At 50.2% G+C, this 23,098-nt stretch overlaps 1 protein-coding gene across 2 annotated transcripts in view; it reads right to left on the reverse strand.

The window, feature by feature from the left end:
- The window catches only part of ALPL (alkaline phosphatase, biomineralization associated), a 76,330-nt gene extending 57,840 nt beyond the window's left edge, over nt 1-18,490 (reverse strand). The window contains exons 1-2 of one of the 2 annotated variants that reach the window (XM_044995990.1): nt 18,358-18,490; nt 3,517-3,651 (exon numbers count right to left, since the gene is read on the reverse strand). In XM_044995990.1, the coding sequence (XP_044851925.1) occupies nt 3,517-3,574 (58 nt within the window). In that variant the 5' untranslated portion in view covers nt 3,575-3,651; nt 18,358-18,490. Of the gene's footprint in view, nt 1-3,516; nt 3,652-12,256; nt 12,475-18,357 lie in introns of those variants that run through there. The other variant, XM_044995992.1, reaches the window with a different exon arrangement.
- Nucleotides 18,491-23,098: the final 4,608 nt, after the last annotated feature.

Consider the following 23,098-nt stretch of genomic DNA (forward strand, 5'->3'; position numbering starts at 1 on the left):
TGTAGGACACTTACTTGATGTGGAAAAAGTTGACGTACTCAATGCTTTTTTTGCCTTGGTCTTCATCCCAGACTGCTGCCCTCGGCAGCACAGTGTGGGGAGGAGGTGAGCAGCCCTCAGTGGTGAAAGAGCAGGTTAAGGACTATTTAGAAAAGCTGGATGAGCACAAGTCCATGGGGCAGGATGCAATGCATCCAAGGGTGCTGAGGGAGTTGGCTGATGTGATTGTAGAGCCATTGGCCATTATCTTTGAAAACTCGTGGCAATCAGGGGAGGTCCCGGATAATTGGAAAAAGGCAAATATAGCTCCCCATCTTTAAAGAAGGGAAGAAGGAGAATCCAGGGAACAACAGGCCAGTCAGCCTCACCTTAGTTCCTGGAAAAATCATGGAGCAGATCCTCAAGGAATCCATTTTGAAGCACTTGGCGGAGAGAAAGTTGATCAGTAACAGTCAACATGGATTCACCAAGGGCAAGTGAAACCTAACCAAACTGACTGCCTTCTATGAGGAGATAACTGGCTCTGTGGATATGGAGAAATTGGTGGACGTGATATACCTTGACTTTAGCAAAGTTTTTGATATGGTCTCCCACAATATTCTTGCCAGCAAGTTAAAGAAGTATGGGCTGGATGAATGGACTGTACGGCGTACAGAAAGCTGGCTAGATTGTCAGGCTCAGCAGGTAGTGATCAATGGCTCAGTGTCTAGCTGGCAGCCTGTATCAAGCGGAGTGCCCCAGGGGTTGGTCCTGGGGCCAGTTTTGTTCGATATCTTCATTAATGATCTAGATGATGGGATGCATTGCATCCTTGGCAAGTTCGCGGATGTCAGGGTTCCTTCCCCACTCTGAACTTTAGGGTACAGATGTGGGAACCTGCATGAAAGACCCCCTAGGCTTATTTACCAGCTTAGGTTAATAGTTAGCTGCCACCACCAAGTGTGTTCCAAATCTTAGGGGAGAGCCGCTTGGAACTCTGCCTTCCCCCAAATATTTCCCAAGTCCCTAACCCCCCCTTTCCTGGGCAGATTTGAGATGAATTCCTCCCCCCACCCCCACCCCAGTCCCTACACCCCTTTTCCTGGGTAGGCTTGAGAGTATACCCTCACCAATTAGTCCTGGTGAACACAGATCCAAAACCCTTGGATCTTAAAACCATGAAAAAAAAATCAGGTTCTTAAAAGAAAGATTTTATTGAAAGAAAAGGTAAAGTTTCTCTCTGTAAAATCAGGATGGAAATAACTTTACAGGGTAATTAGATTCAATAAGCCCAGAGCAACCTCCTCTAGCCTTAGTTTCAAAAAGTTACAGCAAAAGAGGGATAAACCTCCCTCTAGCAAAGGAACATTTACAAGTTGAGAAAACAAAGATAAAACTAACAGGCCTTGCTTGGCTGTTACTTAAATAGTTTGAAATATGAGAGACTTGTGCAGAAAGATCTGGAGATTGATGTTCGGTCCCTCTTAGTCCCAAGAGCGACCACCACCAGAACAAAGAGCACAAGCAAAAGCCTTCCCCCACCCAAGATTTGAAAGTATCTTGTCCCCTTATTGGTCCTTTGGGTCAGGTGTCAGCCAGGTTACCTGAGCTTCTTAACCCTTTACAGGTAAAAGGATTTTGGTGCCTCTGGCCAGGAGGGATTTTATAGAATTGTGTACAGGAGGCTTGTTATCCTTCCCTTTATAGTTATGACAGCAGATGACACTCAACTGGAGGGAAAGGAAGAGATGCTGGAGGGTAGTGATAGGGTCCAGAGTGACCTAGACAAATTGGAGGATTGGGACAGAAGAAATCTGATGAGGTTCAACAAGGACAAGTGCAGTGTCCTGCACATAAGACGGAAGAATCCCATGCACTGCTACAGGCTGGGGACTGACTGTCTAAGTGGCCGTTCTGCTGAAAAGGACCTGGGGATTACAGTGGATGAGAAGGTGGTAATGAGTCAGGGTGCCCTTATTGCCAAGAAAGCTAACAGCATATTCAGCTGCATTAGTAGGAGCATTGCCAGCAGATCGAGGGAAGTGATTATTCCCCTCTATTCGGCACTGGTGAGGCCATATCTGGAGTACTGTGTCCAGTTTTGGGCCCCCAACTACAGAAAGGACATGGACAAATTGGAGAAAGAGTCCAGCAGAGGGCAACGAAAATGATCAGGGGGCTGGGGCACATGACTTATGAGGAGAGGCTGAGGCAACTCAGCTTATTTAGTCTGCAGAAGAGAAGAGTGAGTGGAGATTTGATAGCAGCCTTCAGCTACCTGAAGGGGATGTTCCAAAGAAGATGGAGCTCTGCTGTTCTCAGTGGTGGCAGATGACAGAACAATGATCTCAAGTTGCAGTGAGGCAGGTCTAGGTTGGATATTAGGAAACACTATTTTACTAGGAGGGTGGTGAAGCACTGGAATGGGTTCCCTAGGGAGGTGGTGGAATCTCCATCCTTAGAGGTTTTTAAGGTCAGGCTTGACAAAGCCCTGGCTGGGATGATTTAGTTTGGGTTGGTCCTGCTTTGAGCAGGGGGTTGGACTAGATGACCTCCTGAGGTCCCTTCCAACCCTGATCTTCTATGATTTTATGACGTGCTTTAGATAGACACGGGTGGGACTGCCTTCAGACCTGTGCAGGCACACCAGGTTAAGGGGTGCTAACTAACATGTTTTAAGAGAGGAGAACAGAGTTTGACCAGCTAACAGAAGTTAAAATGCAGATTGCCCTCTCAACACTAGGGTTAGCTAACACGTGTTACAACGATAACATCTTTTGCCCTCATATGTGCAGGCTGTGCGGGGCACCACACAAACTGCCTTATGAGCCCGAGGCTGGCCCATCTGACTATGGGACTATGCCAAGACCAGCCCTCCTAACTGGTCTCCCCTCCAGCCTGCAAGGCTGCACCGTTGGCTCAGGGGGAGCAGAGGGATGAGACCAGTACTGCAGAAGCTGAACCATCCATCTTAAAGAGTATGGGCTGGCACCAGCCATCCTGAGTTCTGTCTGCCTGCTGAAAGACCCCGGTAAAGAGCTCTGCGGACCTGCAGCTGATGGGTTCTCTGCATGGCAGCATGTAAGCCCCAGACATAGCGCCATCGGGTGCAGCCCTAAGCATGCTCAGCATTCAGCAGAGGGGATCAGAACTCCTACATCTGTTCTTGACGTATACACTCTTCAAAGCACATGCCTCAAAGCTGGTATGCCCACGGGCGTGAGCAGAGCCATTCCTTGGGTAGGGCAGATCGGGGCAACCACTCTGGACCCTGTGCTTTAGGGGGCCCCACGGTTCAGTGTGAATGGCTGGCACAGGTGACCCGCACAGTCAGTCCTGGAAGACAGGTGCAGGAACTAGAGGTTCAGGGGGAGCGGCAGCAAACCTGGGGTCCCAGCTGCCAGCCCCACGCAACCAGGGGCCCTGCCCAGCCCCCAGTGCACAGCAAGGCCCCCAAGCCGGCAGGAGCTGATTTGTCCCAGGCCCTGCACCCCCCTAGGGACTGCCCTGGGCGTGAGTCCCTACGGATCCACCTACCTGGGACAAGGGAGGCGAGACAGACTTCAGCCAGCAGGATGAGGAGAAGAGCCTTCATGATGCTGCTGGCAGCCACTCAGGACGACACCAGGGACCTGTGTGCTCAGCAGAGGATCTGGTCCTGCGTAGCAGACTCTGGGGAATGGAAGACACAGAGAACACTCGCACTGCTGCCCAAGGGAGAAAGGAAGTCTACCCCAGCCCATCTTGTCCCTCTCTCTGCTTCCCCCATGCAGAACAGCTTTCAGGAGAGGACAGACTTAGCTGTAGCCTGGGTGAAATCCTTCAGGGACTGGATTGTCCCAGGTAGGCTGGAAGGGCTAAATTGTTCTGCTGTCCAACTAACTCAGCCCAGGACATAGTTTTTTCTCCAGGGGGAGAGTGCTGAGGTTGATTAAGACATGCTGGCACTTCTCAAACAATATATAGCTCCTATTGTCCTGCAACATCTTCTAAATTCCCTCTCAATGCAGCGAGGGCACCCGCCTTTGGACACTGCACCACCTCTGACTGGGCTTTCCTGTTTGTATGACAGTGGGCCTGGTGGCACTAGAGGGGATCACAGCCCCGTGGTGCAAGGTGCTGGACAGACACTAGGGATGCATCCACATGTAGGAAGAAAGGTGTGGTCTTACCACATGGTGGCTTACACATAATGTCAAGTATCAGAGGGGTAGCCGTGTTAGTCTGGATCTGTAAAAAGCGACAAAGAGTCCTGTGGCACCTTATAGACTAACAGACGTATTGGAGCATGAGCTTTCGTGGTTGAATACCCACTTCGTCAGACGCACAGTAAAATCCTACTGAGGATATGGTAGTTTAGTTTTCCCCATGTGGTAGCAGGTTGAGGTAAACACGAAGGGGGGCCCTGGAGGCTACCTCATCCTGCTAACGTGTGTTGAAACTGCAACTGCCTTGTCTGCATGGAGGTTTTACCACATGGCTTTCCACCCTTTTTTCCTAGTGAAGACAAGGAGCCCTAGTGAGAGCCCCTGCCCCAAGGAGCTGGCACCTAAATGGATCAGACAAAGAGTGGGAGAGGAAAAACCAAGGCAGAGAGAGGTTGAAGTGACTTGCCCAAGGTCATCGGGAAATAGACCAAAGTCTCCTGACTCCCTGTCCAGATCCCTATGCGCTGAACTGCACTGTCTCGCAATGCCCAGCACCATCACCCCTCCTTCCTGAGGCCTGTGTGTAGGTCACAGGTTCAGTCCACACAGATGACCCATGGTTCAAGTCACTACTTAAGAATGCCACAGAATTGGAGTGAAGATCCAGTCACTGCACGGAAAGAGTGGAATTGCAGTGCAAACCCCTCGCACAGCTAGTTCCTGAAAACTATCCTCACCTCATAAGCAGCAGCACCATGGTGGGGGAGGGGATCCCCTGCACACACTTTGCATTGTCAAGCTATGGGGGCCCCCCTCTCCCCCATCTCCTCTCGGGAGGGAGAGGATCTGAGACAAGCCTGGAGAACCGCAATACTCAGTTCCCTCGGATTAGCCTGCTGGGTGCCAGTGACAGAGGTGCCTTTGGAACTCAGTAACTGCTCCCTGGGTAGCACAGATTTTGGCAGGGGACAGCAGTTGCCTTGCACAACCAGGCCTCCTCCAAAAACTCCAGCCAGCAGTAGGGGGAAGAACTAACCAGCATCCCCAGCACAAACCTCTGAGCGAGCCCTGCCAGGCCAGCTGGCAGGGAGATCTAGCTGGTCTGGCAAATCACAAGCAGCTGGAGCATGTTCTATAGCATGGAGGGAGGTTATTGTGCTTTCCAACTGAGGGCCTGCCTGCTGTTTGGAGATATATTAACTTTTCCTCAGCCCCCGTGAGGTGGGCCTCAGCCCTAATTCACAGATGGGGGAAAATGGAGGTTTGCTCAGTGCCAAGTTCTGACAGGACCCCATGGCCCGGAGGAGCAGAGGGCAGGAATTTGCACAGAAATGGCCACTGATCTCTGCAAACGATGGCTACATGACACTCAGCAATGCTGAGTCACCTCTGGCAGGAGCTGCCCTGCTGAAAGAGGCCGGGGCAGAGGCTGGAGGCCAGGTTTACAAGCAAGCTCAGCACCCAAGAGCTCCCATTGAGAACAGCCTGGGGAGGGAATTCCCCACTGCTCTCAATGGGGGAGAGAAGTGGAGATCTCCATTGCTCTCAGTGGAGGGGCAAGGTGGGATTTCTCCACTGGAGAGGGAGGTGGAGGGACTGTGGGGACCATTGCTCGAGGGGAAGCTGATGTCTTATAAAGATCTGGCCATAAATGCTTTTTCAGCAGTCAGGTGGTTCTAGGCATGAGTCTGGTGCTGGGTCAATCTCCTTTGCAGGCTTTCAGTATCCAGTGTGTGCTATCTGGGGAGCTTGGCGGAGACAATACTCCAACCCAGTGTGAATCCAGCCCTTGTGTCTGAACTGAATTTGGAATTGTAACATTCAGATAAGCAATAACATTTTCTTGCCCTCCCAAGCAGAGTCAGGTGCAACACGGAGAGGTGCTCCGCAAACTTCACTCACCCCAGCTCTGCAGATGTGTGGCATTATTTACCTGCAGCATCCCCAGCTACTCCAGTCCTGTAGCCTGCCAAACGAGCTGGGCCAATGTAGCTCAAACCCAGATACACCCACATTCCCAGCTCTGAAAGTGTCCTTTAGTAGGTGGAGGGATGGGAACAACAAGCAGAAGTAGGAAGGTCATATTAGCTCTGTGTAGATCAGACAGATCACTGGTGACTGGTCCAGTTCTGGTGTCCCCATGTCAAAAAGGGCATTGACAAATTGAAAAGGGTTCATAAAAAAAAAAACCTAAAAGAATCATCTGAGGTCTAGGAAACCTTCCGGAGTCTCTCTTGATCTATTTAGCTTATTGCAGAGAAAGTTAAGAGGTGACTTGATCACACAGTCTACAAGTACCTACAAAGGGATAGATTTCAGATAGCAGAGGACTCTAATCTAGCAGGCAAAGGCAGAGCAAGATACAGTGGCTGAAAGCTGAAGCTAGACAAATTCAGACTAGAAATAAGGTGCACATGATTAACAGGGAGGACAATGAATCATTGGGATAAGTTACCTAAGGATGGGGTGGATTCTCCATCACTTGAAGTCTGTAAATCAAGATCAGATGTCTCTTTCTAAAAAGATGTGCACTAGCTCAACTAGAAGCTATAGGATTGCTGCAGAATCACTTAGTGCGGGCTCCAGGGTGGGGCCAGAAATGAAGGGTTCAAAGTGCAGAGGGGGCTGCGGGCTCCAGCTGGGGTGCAAGCTCTGGGGTGGGCCCAGGGATGATGGGTTCAGGGTGGAGGAGGGGGCTGCAGGCTGGGGTAGGGGGGGTTAGGTGCAGAAGGTGTGAGGGCTCCGGCTGGGGATGTGAGCTCTGTGATGGGGCTGGGGATAAGGGGTTTGGAGGGCGGGAGGGGGCTCCAGGGTGGGGCAGGGGTTTGCGGTGAGGGCTCCGGCTGAGGGTGCAGGCTCTGGGGATAAGGGATTTGGGGTGCAGGAGGTGCTCTGGGCTGGGACCGAGGGGTTCGGAAGGTGGGGTGGGGAAAAATCAGGACAGGGCAGGGGCAGGGGCACGGGATGGGGTCAGGGTGGAGGCTCCGGGCAGTGCTTACCTCAGGCAGCTCCTGGAAGCAGTGGCGTGTCCCCCCCCCGTCCAGTTCCTATGCGGAGGTGGAGCTAGGTGGCTCTGCCTGCTGCTCTGTCCCCAAGCGCTGCCCCTGCAGCTCTCAATGGTTGCAGTTCCCAGGAGCTGCAGAGCCAGCACTTGGGATGGGGACAGCGTGCAGGGCCCCCTGGCTACCCCTATGTGTAGGAGCTGGAGAGGGAACATGCTGTTGCTTCTGGGAGCCACATGGAGCCACAGCAGGCAGGGAGCCTGCCTTAGCCTCACTGCGCTGCTGACTGGACTTTTAACGGCCCGATCAGTGGTTCTGAGCAGAGCTGTCAGGGCCCCTTGTCGACCGGGCACCTAGCAACCCTAGGTGGGGTAAGGTTACACCAGTTTTGCTAAACTGGTTGAAATTCCCACCTTAAGTGAAACAGGTGCAACTTCCTCAGGAAACCAGCCCTAAATTAGGTCAGAAACTAGAGTCAGCTCCTTCCCCACCACTCTCTGCTGGGGGAGTGTTCAGTCCCCCTCTCACCCCATGCTCAAAATGGCATCTGCAGTGGCGAAGCTGAACTCCCCAACTGATTGTTGTCCCTACATTTTAATAGTCCATGGGCCCTGGCTGGGCCAGCACCCACCCCCACTCCCCTTTCCAATACCTGCTCCCTCCTTCAACTGCCATGCCCCCGCCCCCAGCATCCTGTCAAGCTAGCAGTGAGGTAAAAAAAAAAACCTATGTAATGTCCATGTGTTTGCCAAAATGCCATATGCAGTAAAAAACAAGACAATACAAAGAGGATGTTGGTTCACAGCCTGTGAAAGGCCCTGAGCTTTCAGCTAGCGCAGCACTTTGAGGTCTATTTCTTAAAGTGGGGCATTTAAAAATGCAGAAAGATTTTAAGGCACTTGGCTAAGGTAGTCAGAATCCCAGCATCATTAACCCCTTAGGTTTTGAACAATTACTACAGAACTATTTATTTTGCCATGCACTCTGGGCATGTCTGCAGGGAAGATAACCAGAATTTCAGGCTAAGGAAGTGTTCGATTCTGGCACAAACATTGCATGGCAAAGCAGCCGGCTCAATCTGCCCTTCCAGTCCCACAGCACCTCTAGCGAATAACATCACTGACTAGCTTGCTGGTCATAGAATCTCAGGGTTGGAAGGGACCTCAGGAGGTCATCTAGTCCAACCCCCTGCTCAAAGCAGGATCAAACCCAGCTAAATCATCCCAGCCAGGGCTTTGTCAAGCCTGACCTTAAAAACCTCTAAGGAAAGAGATTCCACCACCTCCCTAGGTAACCCATTCCAGTGCTTCACCACCCTACTAGTGAAAAAGTTTTTCCTAATATCCAACTTAAACCTCCCCCTCTGCAACTTGAGACCATTACTCCTTGTTCTGTCATCTTCTACCACTGAGAACAGTCTAGATCCATCCTCTTTGGAACCCCCTTTCAGGTAGTTGAAAGCAGCTATCAAATCCCCCCTCATTCTTCTCTTCTGCAGGCTAAACAATCCCAGTTCCCTCAGCTTCTCCTCATAAGTCATGTGTTCCAGCCCCCTAATCATTTTTGTTGCCCTCCGCTGGACTCTCTTCAATTTATCCACATCCTTCTTGTAGTGTGGGGCCCAAAACTGGACACAGTACTCCAGATGAGGCCTCACCAGAGCTGAATAAAGGGGAATGATCACATCCCTCGATCTCCTGGAAATGCCCCTACTTATACAACTCAAAATGCCATTAGCCTTCTAGGCAACAAGGGCACACTGTTGACTCATATTCAGCTTTTCGTCCACCGTAACCCCTAGGTCCTTTTCTGCAGAACTGCTGCCCAGCCATTCGGTCCCTAGTCTGTAGCAGTGCATGGGATTCTTCCGTCCTAAGTGCAGGACTCTGCACTTGTCCTTGTTGAACCTCCTCATATTTCTTTTGGCCCAATCCTCTACTTTGTCTAGGCCCCTCTGTATCCTATCCCTACCCTCCAGCGTATCAACCACTCCTCCCAGTTTAGTGTCATCTGCAAACTTGGTAAGGGTGCAGTCCACACCATCCTCCAGATCGTTAATGAAGATATTGAATAAAACCAGCCCCAGCACCGACCCTTGGGGCACCCCACTTGATACCGGCTGCCAACTAGACATGGAACCATTGATCACTACCCGTTGAGCCCGACCATCTAGCCAGTTTTCTATCCACCTTACCGTCCATTCATCCAGCCCAGACTTCTTTAACTTGCTGGCAAGAATACTGTGGGAGACCGTATCAAAAGCTTTGCTAAAGTCCAGAAATAGCACATCCACTGCTTTCCCCTCATCCACAGAGCCGGTTATCTCATCATAGAAGGCAATTAGGTTAGTCAGGCATGACTTGCCCTTGGTGAATCCATGCTGACTGTTCCTGATCACTTCCCCTCCTTTAAGTGGTTCAGAATTGATTCCTTGAGGACCTGTTCCATGATTTTTCCAGGGACTGAGGTGAGACTGACTGGCCTGTAGTTCCCTGGATCTTCCTTCTTCCCTTTTTTAAAGATGGGCACTACATTAGCCTTTTTCCAGTCATCCGGGACCTTCCCCGATCGCCATGATTTTTCAAAGATAATGGCCAATGGCTCTGCAATCTCATCGGCCAACTCCTTTAGCACCCTCGGATGCAGCGCATCCGGCCCCATGGACTTGTGCTCGTCCAGCTTTTCTAAATAGTCCCGAACTACTTCTTTCCCCCACAGAGAGCTGGTCACCTCCTCCCCATACCGTGCTGCAGAGTGCAGCTGTCTGGGAGCTGACCTTGTCTGTGAAGACAGAGGCAAAAAAAGCATTGAGTACACTAGCTTTCTCCACATCCTCTATCACTAGGTTCCCTCCCTCACTCAGCAAGGGGCCCACACTTTCCTTGACTTTCTTCCTGTTGCTAACATACCTGAAGAAACCCTTCTTGTTACTCCTAACATCTCCGGCTAGCTGCAACTCCAAGCGTGATTTGGCCTTCCTGATTTCACTCCTGCATGCCTGACCAATACTTTTATACTCCTCCCTGGTTATTTGTCCAATCTTCCACTTCTTGTAAGCTGTTTTTTTGTGTTTAAGACGAGCAAGGATTTCACTGTTAAGCCAAGCTGATCGCCTGCCATATTTACTTTTCTTCCTACACATCGGGATGGTTTGTTCCTGCAACCTCAATAAGGTTTCTTTAAAATACAGCCAGCTTCCCTCGACTCCTTTCCCCGTCATGTTGTTCTCCCAGGGGACCTTGCCCATCAGTTCCCTGAGGGAGTCGAAGTCTGCTTTTCTGAAGTCCAGGGTCTCTGTTCTACTGCTCTCCTTTCTTACTGGTCTGGCCTTAGGTTCTGTTTGTTTTTGAAGAAACCCGTTTGCTGCCTCTTGGTGACCCGTATCAGGGTAACATCCACCAATGCAAGGACAACCTGGAGAGGTGCACTAAGCATCCCTCTGCAAAACCAGCCCATGCACACACAAACCCTGCTGCCCATCCACCCCAGCTCATGCAAACACCCAGACCACCCCTCACCCTGCCCCCCACTGCACCAAACAACCTAGGATCAGAACAAAGTCCCCCATGGAAAGGGTTGGGGGGGGGAACAAATACACACACCACACAGCAGCTTCTCATTGTTGGTCTGGTTCTCAACTCCCCCAGGTCCTGCCCAGAAGCCCCCCCAGCCCCCAAGGATGAGAATGTGATCTACCAAACACCTGGCCCATCTCCAGGGCAAGAAAGAGGACGACAAAGGATGAAGCGTTTGATGACTTCTGTCAGCCACACAGAAGAGGAGCAAGACGGCGGAGGAGAGTTCTCCTGGCAAAGAGAGACCACCGAGCCAACAAGGGACACCATAGAAAGAGACAGGGATGTACAGAAACATGCTGATGCAAAAGCACATCAGTTTGCAGGACAGCATGTTAGGGTACATCTTCACTGTGTACAGTACAGACACTGCATGCCTCCTAGCATGAGTATACAGAGAGTGCAGATGGGGAGGCACTGCTCAGCCGAGTAGAGTAGAGACACCTGAACCCTGTGGCTATGTAACCTATATGGGCTATTGTAGTGGAGTGATCACCCGCTCCTGCCCTGCAGAGCTTGAAACAGCCCAGGAGAGGCTGGGGCAAGAACCCTGGGCAGATTGGAGGAAAGTAGGCTCAGCTGGGGCCATGCCCCAATCAGGCCCAGCTGGCCCCTATAAAAGGCTGTGAGCCAGAGGCCCAAGCACTTTCCCTCTGCCTGTAGAGGGAGAAGGGCCTGGCTGCAAGGTGCCAAGAAGGGAACCTAGAGTGGAGCAGGACTGGGGAAAGGCCTATGGAGCCAGGGAGCTCTGGCCTAGGAAAGCCCCAGGCTGAAGGCCTGGTAAGGCCCTTTAGGTATTGGGTTGCAGGGGGCAGCCCATGGGTAGGCAGAGGCAGCAGGTCCGAACCCCCTTTGCCTATGATGAGTGGCTTACACTGCAGTCCACCCCAGTAAGCGGGGGGCTAGATGGGGACTGGCAGCAGCCGAACACTGAGGTGAAGTGGGGATAGTGGGTGGAGGTTCCCCTGGGAGGGGGAGACCCTGAGGCTGTGAGGGGTTACCGCCAGGGGGCAGCAGCCTAGGTAAACGGGGCACAGGGGTCCTGGGAGGGACATGGGACACAGGTAAGGCGGATCACTGGCCTGCAGAGGGCGCTCCGGAGCTGGAACGAGCTAATTCCCAGAAGTCACCAGCAGGAGTGAGTCCAGATGCTTACAGCTATGTACACACCCAAGCAGCACTTTCCACATCTACACTGCTATTTTTAGCAGTGTAGCTTCCTGGTGCTGGAGCCTCTCTCTGGAGCAGGGAAGAGCTCCGGCAGTGGGGAAAGTTGCTGGCAGCGGGGTGCCGCTGAAGACGTTCCCTGACACTGCAGTGTGGATGCAGCTTGCTTTTCACTGTGGCATATAGCTAGACCAGTGGTGTGCAGTGCAGATATAGTCTTAAGGCAGTGTTCCACCCACCTCCACATCCCAGCCATATCCTGCAGCCCATGAACACTGTACCAGGAGCAGCTTTACCCTTCCCGGATTCTAGCCACAGGCGCTTCCCTCCCCACTTTACACTGCAGGACAGGGAAAATAGCAGATACTGGGACCCCAGCTCTTACCTAACTCAAATCTTCTCTTCTTTCCTCCTCATTCTACACTGCAAGGGAAGGACAAAACAAGCTAAACACCTGCACCTATGCACACTTACAAGCAGTGCGACACAAATGGGCATGCAGCACTTCTAGGCAAGCATTCTGCCTTCTTTCACTGTTCAAGTTTGCAGCTTTTTATTTTGTGGTACTGGGGTTAACAGCTTGCAAGCCTTGGTCAGTTAATGATTTTATTGTTTGCACTACTGGATGGGAAGCAAAATTTTGATAAAAGCTCCAAGTTTCCTATCAAACATGACAGAGCTCTACTTGCACTCCACAAATCTGTGTCAGCAGCTCGGCAGGCCTGATGTGCTCACTACACCTTGCACACTGGTGTCATAACCTGTATCAAAAAGGTGTTGTTGTGTGTAAGGTTTCATATACCAACTGGTAACACGATAGCCCTAATAATCATTGCATGATGTATGTATGGGACGTGTACAACAGGTAATACACAACTGCTGAAATTATGTTCTTAAGATGAGTTTGCCAAGCAATGCATAAGCCCGGTCTGTCTTAGACAAAGGAATGTCTATTTCCTTGTTTGACTTCCGTGACCACCAGGCAGTGGCAATGGTGAATTTACATAACAGGTAAACAAAGCCATCAAGCTAACAAGGGGAGATGGCAATAACTCAACCACTACCAGCTGAGAAGGAGCCTGCATAAAGTCTTCACCAGGCCACATGGTGCCTCTTCCCAGAAGGAGAAAAGGACCTTTATTGGAGAATACACTGCAATGGTTTATTGGGACAGCGGCTCTGACCTTTAAACACTGAGTCAACTGATTTTATTGCTTAATCTAATATTACTGTATGATAGAAACAATGAGGAGTCCTTGTGGCACCTTAGAGACTAAAATTCATTTATTTTAGAACTTAGGCCTAAATAAAGACTGGGAGTGGTTGGGTCATTACAAAACCTAAACTTAATTTCCCCCTACTGTTACACCTTCTTGTCAACTGTTGTTAATGAAAGTGGCCCATTTCAACTACAAAAGTTATTTTTCTTCCTTGGTATCCTACTGTTAATTGAATTGCCTTGTTAGACTGACCGCATGCTTGGTAAGGCAACTCCCATCCTTTCATGTATTTATACCTGCTCCTGTATTTTCCACTCCATGCATCTGATGAAGTGGGTTCTAGCCCATGAAAGCTTATGCCCAAATAAATTTGTTAGTCTCCAAAGTGCCACAAGGACTCCTCATTGTTTTTGCTGATACAGACTAACACGGCTACCACTCTGAAACCTGCATGATAGACATGTACCAAGCAAGGTCTTTTATGACAGCCTGTGAGATACTGGTGATTAAGATAATTGTGAAATGTCTGCATCAATACTATATGGGGAATTACAGATATTCACCAATATCATGCTTTACAATCTGTGACCAAACAAAAGGAGAAACTGGTTCCCTCCTGCCAGGAGGAAAGGTAGCTATCTACTTGTCTCCAGTGATATTACGCAAGTTGTGACCAACAATGGAAGTCAAATTTACATATGAATCAGCAAGGGGATGGGAAGTCAACAGGAACAGAAGAACAGCCGGAAGCCTTCCTGCCTCTTCAAGGAAAGTTAATGAACTTTGGGAAATATAAGCAGAAAAAGTCATTTTTGGTCTGCGTAACAAGGATTAATGGTCTCAAGTTGCAGTGGGGGAGGTCTAGGTTGGATATTAGGAAAAACTATTTCACTAGGAGGGTGGTGAAGCACTGGAATGGGTTCCCTAGGGAGGTGGTGGAATCTCCTTCCTTAGAGGTTTTTAAGGCCCGGTTTGACAGAGCCCTGGCTGGGATGATTTAGTTGGGGTTGGTCCTGCTTTGAGCAGGGGGTTGGACTAGATACCTCCTGAGGTCCCGTCCAACCCTGAGATTCTAGGATTCTACTGGCCAGATAAAAAGGCCAGAGCTCCTGTACATCTGAGGCAAAGGGATCCTTCAATACAGGTAAGAATCCTGCTTAGGCAAAGATTGTAACTTGCTGAAATTCATTTTTACTTTTGCTTGTTTAACCCTATATCTTTGGTATCATATATACCTATGACATTTTGTTTAATAAACTTGTTTTAATTTAAATTATGCCTGATAGGGAATTTGCCAGACCCCCACCCATAGGGTCAGAAGCAAACTGCATCCTAACCCCTGCCTTTCAGGCCCAGGCCTGTTAGCAAAACCCAATTGCTATATAGAACAAAGGTTAACTTCTGCAAAACTTGTTTGTCTGTATAAGGGGCACGAGGGGGGGGGTGGTGGTGATGAAGAAACCAGAGAAAGGGGAACTGAGGGAAGCTCAGCTAGAATGCGACAAGAGCCTTATCCAATGCAACCACAAAGGAGGGGTCTTAAAGGCAGGCAGACTACCAACGAAAACCACATTTGGGACAATAACAGGAAAAACCCTAGATGGTGAGGGGCAGTGACAGGCTCACTAAAAGTAAGAAAGTATGCCAAATAAGGAGTTAATAAAGTATAATCTGTGTGATGTGTAATTATGCTTTGTGGTTTTATCCTTTATAAGCTTGGTGAAAATCTGTTAAAGACAAGGCAGCTACCCCCCCACCCCTTTTGCATGGGGCCATGCTGACCTTCCCTATATGCATATTTGTATTCTAATAAAGGTGCCTCAAGGCTGTGTCTGACCCAAAAATCAACGGTGTGGTCAATTTTTCCACAACATGCCAGTTTAGCGTTGTGATTGACAAACACTTATTTCAACCCCCAGTTCCATTAACAAGCTGGTATTACTGTCTCTTTAAAGGTGCAGTGAACTTAATGACTTGTGGGAGTGGATGCTGCGGGGAGATGTATTTGGGGAGCTCGGGGTCATGGTTTGTTGCCTCCAAGGCAAGGTGTGGACTAGAAGAGTGCTGCAGAGTTGGCTGGCCAGACAGACAAGCTGGCAGGTCCGGGAGTTGTCACACAGCTTCCAATTAGCAAAGCTCTCACTGGCAGAGAGTGAGAAGGGTAACACAGTAACTCAGAATTCTGGGAACCTTGGCAGATGATCACAAGACAGATGGTTTTGGGGAAATTTGGGACTGGGAGGGTGTTGGGTCACTCTGCAAAATGTAACCAAGGCTGGCGGAAGCAGGGGGGACCTGCATGCTTGTATATGAGCTGCTGGTGTCAGGGGGGTGAGCCACAGAAGCAGAGCACTGAAGGCACCTAGAGTTGCAGGGCAGGTAGTGACAGCTCCTTAGTGCAGAGTAATGCACAATAGAAACAATCTCTACTATACATACCACATCATGGGGTCTAAATTAGCTGTTACCACTTAAAGATCTTGGAGTCATTGTGGATAGTTCTCAGACAACATCCGTTCAATGTGCAGTGGTAGTCAAAAAAAGCTAACGATGGGAACTATTAGGAAAGTAATAGATAAGACGACAGAAAATATATTGCAACTATTTAAACAAATGGTATACCCACACCTTGACTACTGCATGCAGATTTGGTTACCCCATCTCAAACAAAACACAAAGATTAGAACTGGAAAAGGTATAGAAAAGGACACCAAAAATTCTTAAGGGTATAGAACATATGAGGAGAGATTAAAAAGGCAGATTGTTCAGCTTGGAAAAAGAGAGAACAACGTAGGGATATGACAGAGGTCTATAAAAAATTCACTGGTGTGGAGAAAATGTTATTTACTCCTTCCCATAACACAAGAAGCAGGGGTACCACAATTAAATTAGTCAGCAGCAGATTTGAAGCACACAAAAGGAAGCACTTCTTCAAAGAACACAGTCAACCTGTGGAATTTGTTGCCATGGGATGTTGTGATGGCCAAGTATAACTGGGTTCAAACAAGGGTAAGATAAGTTCATGAAGGACAGATCCATCAATAGCTATTAGCCAAGATGGTCAGGGATGCAACTTCAGTTCCCTGTAAGCTGTGTGGCCACAGGGCCCCGCAGCAGCCTATTTAGTGCCACACAGGCACTCAAAGAACACACCCAGAGCCTATCCTGCAGCCCCAACCCCAGAGCTGCTGTGGCAAGGAGAGGAACCTCCTCCCCCCAGCCCAGGTCCTGCTGCTGTAGGGAGAGAGAGCTGGGGGAATCCTCTCTCCCTGCTGTAGCCCCAAGCACCTTCCTGCACCCCAAACCCCTCATCCCTGGCCCCATCCCAGAGACCACCCCCCAGCTGGAGCCCTCACCCCCCTCACCACAACACTCTGCCCCACCCCTGAGCCCCCTCCCACACTCCAAACCCCTCTGCCCCAGCTCCACCCTCACCACATTCTGCACATGGGTGGGAAAATGTAGAGGGAATACTGGATGCAACCCCATGCTTGGGTGTCCCTTGCTTCTGTTTGCCAGAAGCTGGGACTGAACAGGGGATGGATCACTTGAAATTGCCCTGTTCATCCCTGCTGAAGCACCTGGCATTGGCCATTGTCAGATGACAGGAAGTTGGGCTGGGCAGACCATTGATCAGTAAGGCTGTTCTTATGGCAATACATGGGAGGAAAAAAGTCCCATTTTTCCATTAGGGGAAGGAAAAGAGAAAGAAACCTCCATACACACCCAGACAAGAGTTTCAAAAGATCAGGGTACCATGGACCTGGCCATAACACCCCATATTAATCTTGTAGAAGCAGCAAAGAATCCTGTGGCACCTTATAGACTAACAGATGTTTTTGCAGCATGAGCTTTCGTGGGTGAATACCCACTTCTTCGGATGCCCACTTCTTCTTCTTGCATCCGAAGAAGTGGGTATTCACCCACGAAAGCTCATGCTGCAAAAACATCTGTTAGTCTATAAGGTGCCACAGGATTCTTTGCTGCTTCTACAGAACCAGACTAACACGGCTACCCCTCTGATATTAATCTTGGTGAACCTTCCATGTTGATCAGCCAGGTCTTGAAGCAATAGTTAATGAACTCTGAGGCCTGGTGTGGGTCAGCAAAAGGACAGGCACATGGGTCTGTGACCCAGGAGCCTGTTGGTGCCAACTGGTGCAAAGGGGTTTACAAGGATTCCCTGGATCAGATGTATGCAAATTAGTTCACCAAACACAACAGGTGAGGTCTCTATCCAGAGCAAGTAGCCCACTGATCATCATAACCACTGCAAAAAATATAGGCACAGATAATCATAGAATATCACAGATAATATTTAAGGAGTTATGTACTGTGACAAAGCTCCTCCACTACCTTGGTGGGTCCTGCGCTTATTGGCAGATTTGCTCACCTCAGATCTTCCCTTCTGGTGGAACCCACAGTCTGGGTCAACTCCTTCTGCGCCTGATCAGGAGTTGGGAGGTTTGGGGGAAACCCGGGCCCACCCTCTACTCCGGGTTCCAGCCCAAGGCCCTGTGGATTGCAGCTGGCTAGAGTGCCTCCTGTAACAGCTACAACTCCCTGGGCTACTTCCTCCTCCAAACACCTTCTTTATCCTCACCACAGGACCGTCCTCCTGGTGTCTGATAACGCTTGTACTCCTTAGTCTTCCAGCAGCTACACCCTCTCACTCTCAGCTCCTTACGCCTCTTGCTCCCAGCTCCTCGCATGTGCGCCACAAACTGAAGTGAGCTGCTTTTTAAACCCAGGTGCCCTGATTAGCCTGCCTTGATTGGCTGCAAGTGTTCTAATCAGCCTGTCTGCCTTAATTGGTTCTAGCAGGTTCCTGATTACTCTAGTTTCAGAGGGGTAGCCGTGTTAGTCTGGATATGTAAAAGCAGCAAAGAATCCTGTGGCACCTTATAGACTAACAGATGACGTTTTGCAGCATGAGCTTTCGTGGGTGAATACCCACTTCGTTGGATGCAAGTGACGAAGTGGGTATTCACCCACGAAAGCTCATGCTGCAAAAGGTCTGTTAGTCTATAAGGTGCCACAGGATTCTTTGCTGATTACTCTAGTGCAGCCCCTGCTCTGGTCACTCAGGGAACAGAAAACTACTCATCCAGTCACCAGTATATTTGTCCTCTACCAGACTCCTGTACCCCACTGGCCTGGGTCTGTCACAGTACCTGCACTGAAAATTCTGTTCTGAAGGATTTGGGATTGAGACAGGTCACCAGGTCAGGTGACAGGCCTTGGATAGGTGGCAACTGACACTTACCTCCCTGTCTGGTCATTTGTGACTTGTCTGCCTCCCACTGTAGGGCTGTTTGCAGACTGAGCCAGATATGAATCAAAGAGATTGAGGATTGTTTCTTCCTCTGGCTTTCCTCTCTTATTGATTTTTCAGCCTATGTCCTGCTAAAAATAAAAAAAAAAATAATTGGAGATATACCAATTTCCTAGAACTGGAAGGGACCTTGAAAGGTCATTGAGTCCAGCCCCCTGCCTTCACTAGCAGGACCAATTTTTGCCCCAGATCCCTAAGTGGCCCCCTCAAGGATTGAACTCACCATCCTGGGTTTAGCAGACTATCCCTCCCCTGGTGATGATTAAGGACAAAGAACTGTTCTGATATATCTCGGGGTACCAGGAGACAAGCTTGGATCCTTCACTGAGGAGACAAGCGGACAGCGTGTTGTGCCTTTTCAAAGAGAGGTCAGAGCCAGCCCAGCTGCAAAGTGCTAGTGAGCAATACTTTATTAGACATGAAAGTATCTTGTTAATTAAGTCAGGGCTCTAGAATGCATGGTATGATTTTACCTGTGACTATTTGTTTCCAATACTTCTACGTGCTATCACTTGAGTCACTGTTAAAATAAATTTGTAGGGACTGGGGCATGGGCAGTCATACCTAATGGTTAGAGTCAGGTGCCTGGAACCAGAGTGGGCTCCTGACTCTCCCACCAGCTCTAAGATCAGAGCTGGAGTCAGCATCAGGGGTGGGAGGTAAGAGCAGGCACCTGGAAGGAGGCAGGAAAGCAGGACCTGGAACAGATGGGTGTCTGGGATAAGGATGACAGGAACAGGCAGGGCTCGGTCGTGGTCCATATTAGCAGCCAGCCATGGATTCCCACTTTGATAGCTTCCTGTGCCTCTTTCTGGCTTAAGTGGAACTTCCCAGCTGATCAATGGGTCTGGATGTGTCCCCCAGTCAGAAACTTGGTGAGTGGAGCTCTTTGCAAGCTAGTCCTCCAAGGGAGCTGCTGGGTGCTGCCTGTGGGCCACATGCTGCCTGGGGACTCCCGGGCCCTGCTTCAAGCTCCGTAACCCTCACACTGTTGCATGTGATGTGGAGCGGTGAGCTGGGGTGGAACAGCTAAGCTGGGTGTGCTGTTTCTTTGCAGCCAATGGCTGAGAGTGTCCAGTAGAACAGGGGCTGGGGGCTGCTAGGGTTAGAGCATGCCTATCTCTAACCTGAAGGGAGACAGCAGCAGGGCCCGCATAGGCCTCAAGGAGGTGCATGTGTTGCCCGTTGCTGGTGGAGTCAGGGGACCCTAAGGCTTCCTCACACTCAGGGCAGGTGGTAGTGAGGTGCTTCATGTCCCTGGAGATCATGACGGGGTGGGGGAGAGTGACCCCAATACAATTGGAGAACTCCAAGCGGGCAAATCCATCAGGTCTCTCCTGTGCAGTGCCAAACTTTATGACCAATGCCATTAGCACTATCGCAGTGCACACCTCCATGCACCAGCTGATCTACCACCACCATATTGGGTAGCTACTGACCAGCAGTAAGCAGGGTTGGTGAGCCTCCCGATAGCCCTGGCTCCATGTTTCTCCATGCTGAGGGGAGCTCTATGCTGGCTTGCTGCCACTGCAGCTCCAGGGTGAGCACCATGCAGATTTCTAGGAAAGTGGCCTTGGTCATCTTTAAATTCTGCCACCACTGCTGATCATCCCAGGACTGCATCACAACTGGCTTTCCAACCCCAGAAACAGCACTGCATGAAGTGAAGCTATTCCAGGAAAAGATCAGGCATAAACAGCTGCTCTGCTTCATCTTCCTCCTCTTAGCACAACAGCTGGCCCCCAAAGTGACAGTCCACAAGCAGCTGCTGTGTATTAGTGTCTCACACTGGTGGTGCACACTGGCTGACACCAGTGTGAAAATCTTGCCAGCTTCAGAAGCCAGAGGAATCATGGGAATTTGCAAGCTTGACCCTAAGTCCCAGAATTCCAGTGGCTCCCAGCAGATATCCCACAATGCCCCATGGGAAAAGTACTAGAAAGCACAGAGCCCAGCAGTGGGACAACACCACACCACACCCAAGCAGAATGCTAAGCCTTTATTGGGGGGGTGGTGGGGGGAGGAAGTCAGCACTCTGTGTACATTCAGAGGGAAGTGGATGCAAATATTTCAGAATAGTTATTCGACAACAGTTTGTTCCCAAAAACATAATTCGCAGACCAGCCCTGATTGACATCAGTGCAACCCCTTTAAACTGGTTTAAGAGGAAGTACTTCATAGGGTACGTCTTCACTACCCGCCGTATCGGCAGGTAGCAATCAATCCCCGAACGCGCTCCTGTCGACTCCGAAACTCCACCAACCCGAACGGCGGTAGCGGAGTCGACATGGAGAGCCGCGGACATCGATCCCGCGCCGTGAGGACGGTAGGTAATTCGATATAAGATACTTCGACTTCAGCTACGTTATTCACGTAGCTGAAGTTGCGTACCTTATATCGATTTTCCCCCGTAGTGTAGACCTGCCCATAGTAATACAATCACTAGAAGGCACCTTGAAACCAATGTAAGAGTCCACACAACAGGGTTGCATTGGTTTAAATAAATCTGTTTATACTGGTTTAGAATGTTCTCATGCAAGCAAGGTCTCAAAACTGCAGACTTAGTCCTATTTAGTGCCATGCACCCTTGATGCCAGTGTGATTTGAGGCTTCTGTTTGTTACATATTGACAAACAAACATCTAACTGCCATTTATTAGCACAGCTCTTCATATGGCAAGAAACAAAATTTCTAGTAGCAGGAAGCAGAGATACCACCTTCCAGTAACAACAGAAAAACAAATTCCAGCAACTAACCCCATAGAAAGAACACCACAAAGCCAGAGCGGAATGAGGCGGCTTTGGTTGTATACACAGGACTTTTTGTTTTAATGTTCCAGTTGGTGCAATTATCTTATTATGGTGTGTTGTGGGGGTGCCAGGACCCTATTGGCTGGGTGCTGGCCAAACACAGAAAAAGTGTTATGTTAAAGGAAAATGCATTCCTGAGACTAGAATATCTTTGGCAGGGAGGGATAGCTCAGTAGTTTGAGCACTGGCCTGCTAAACCCAGGGTTGTGAGTTCAATCCTTAAGGGGGCCACTTAGGAATCTGGAGCAAAATCAGTACTTGGTTCAGCTAGTGAAGGCAGGGGGTTGGACTCAATGACCTTTCAGGGTTCCTTCCAGCTCTATGAGATAGAGAGGACCTTTACTGTGAAGTGTATACAGCATCTGGGACAAGGGTGCCAGGGTTATCAGACTGCACCAATGCACTCTCATTCAGTGATGAGCTGCCAAAATATTAACAACAGGTTCCCTCCTCCTCACCCCATGAGGGGGTCATGCCCCCCCAGGGGACTCCTGCCCCTTGCCACCCCATCCAACCCCTTCTCTCATTCCTGATGGCACCCCAGGACCCCTACACCCCTTCTCTCTGTCCCCGGACTGTCCCTGGAATCCTGCCCCCCACCGCCTAATCCAACCCCTGCTCCTTTCTGACTGCCCCCCCGGGACCCTTGCCTGCCGTTCAATCCCCCTGTTCCCTGCCCTCTGACATTAATCCAACTCCCCTGCCCTCTTCCAACACCTGCTCCTTGCCCCATTACCGCGCTGCCTGGAGGTGGGGACCCAGCTGGGCTAGGGCTGGGACCAGAGCCCCGCCGGGGCCGGGGCAGGAGCCCCGCCGCGCTGCCCGGCGAGGTCGCAGCTCGACCCAGGGGGCAGGAGCCCTCCTCCCGCTGGCGCCCCCGCCCCCAGCTCAAGCTCACCTGGTGGAAGTCTTCTCAGCCCTCCCAGGCTTCCCACGCGAACAGCTGATGCACGGGAAGCTGGGGAGGGGGAGGAGAAGCCGGAGGAGCTTCAGAAGAGGAGGCAGAGGCGGAGTGAGGTGAGCTGGGGCTGGGGGAAGGGTAGGGAGCTGCTAGAGCTTTTGTTAAATTTAAAAGCCCTTTTGGAACTAGTTGTCCCTCCAGGAACAACCGGTTCTAAACGGGCTTCTAAATTTAACAACCGGTTCTTGCGAACAGGTGCGAACCGGTTGCAGCTCACCACTGCTCTCATTGTGTGTTTGCTAACTGGGTGCATCTTTAGGAGGATGCCTCTCTTGTTTCACTGCAGGTGGGTCTGCACTCCAGAATTCACATAAGCAGTCCACTCTTGAGTACTTCCCTTATGTTAGCCTTTCACAAGGGACAGTAGCAACTCTACAGAACAACAGCTTGTGGGCAGGTCTCTGGCCTGTGTTACACAGGAGGGCAGGCCACAGCCTCATAATGGTCCCTTCAGACCTTTGACTCGACAAGTTGCTGTGATGTCCTGCGTCCACATAGTACTTGGTGTGGGGTGCTAAGACTTCTGGGGGTCATGCGCTGCTGTGCTGCACTACATGTGCCAGGAGAGAAGGTGTCTGTCCCTTCTAGTACTCCTGGGGGAATTCTGCACCACTGCACAGTTTTGCAGAAATGAATGGTGTGCATGCAGAATTTCCTTTCCTCCCCAGAAATGGACTGCAGTGCTACTAGGGGCCACTGGACCCAGCAGAGCCCAGGTCACAAATAGAAGACAGTGATGGGGGGAGGGAGAGGAAGCTAGAGAGTTACTGGCAGCTCCAGTTCCCCACATGACCTAAGGGAAGGAAACAGCAGTGTGCAGGAAACTCCATTCAAGCCTCAGACTGAGCATCCATCTGTTTCTTCCTCTGGATCCCTGGGTGAGGGAGGAGCACCACAGCCG

The sequence above is a fragment of the Mauremys mutica genome, chromosome 21 (assembly GCF_020497125.1).
Source record: "Mauremys mutica isolate MM-2020 ecotype Southern chromosome 21, ASM2049712v1, whole genome shotgun sequence".
Classification (NCBI taxonomy): domain Eukaryota; kingdom Metazoa; phylum Chordata; order Testudines; family Geoemydidae; genus Mauremys; species Mauremys mutica.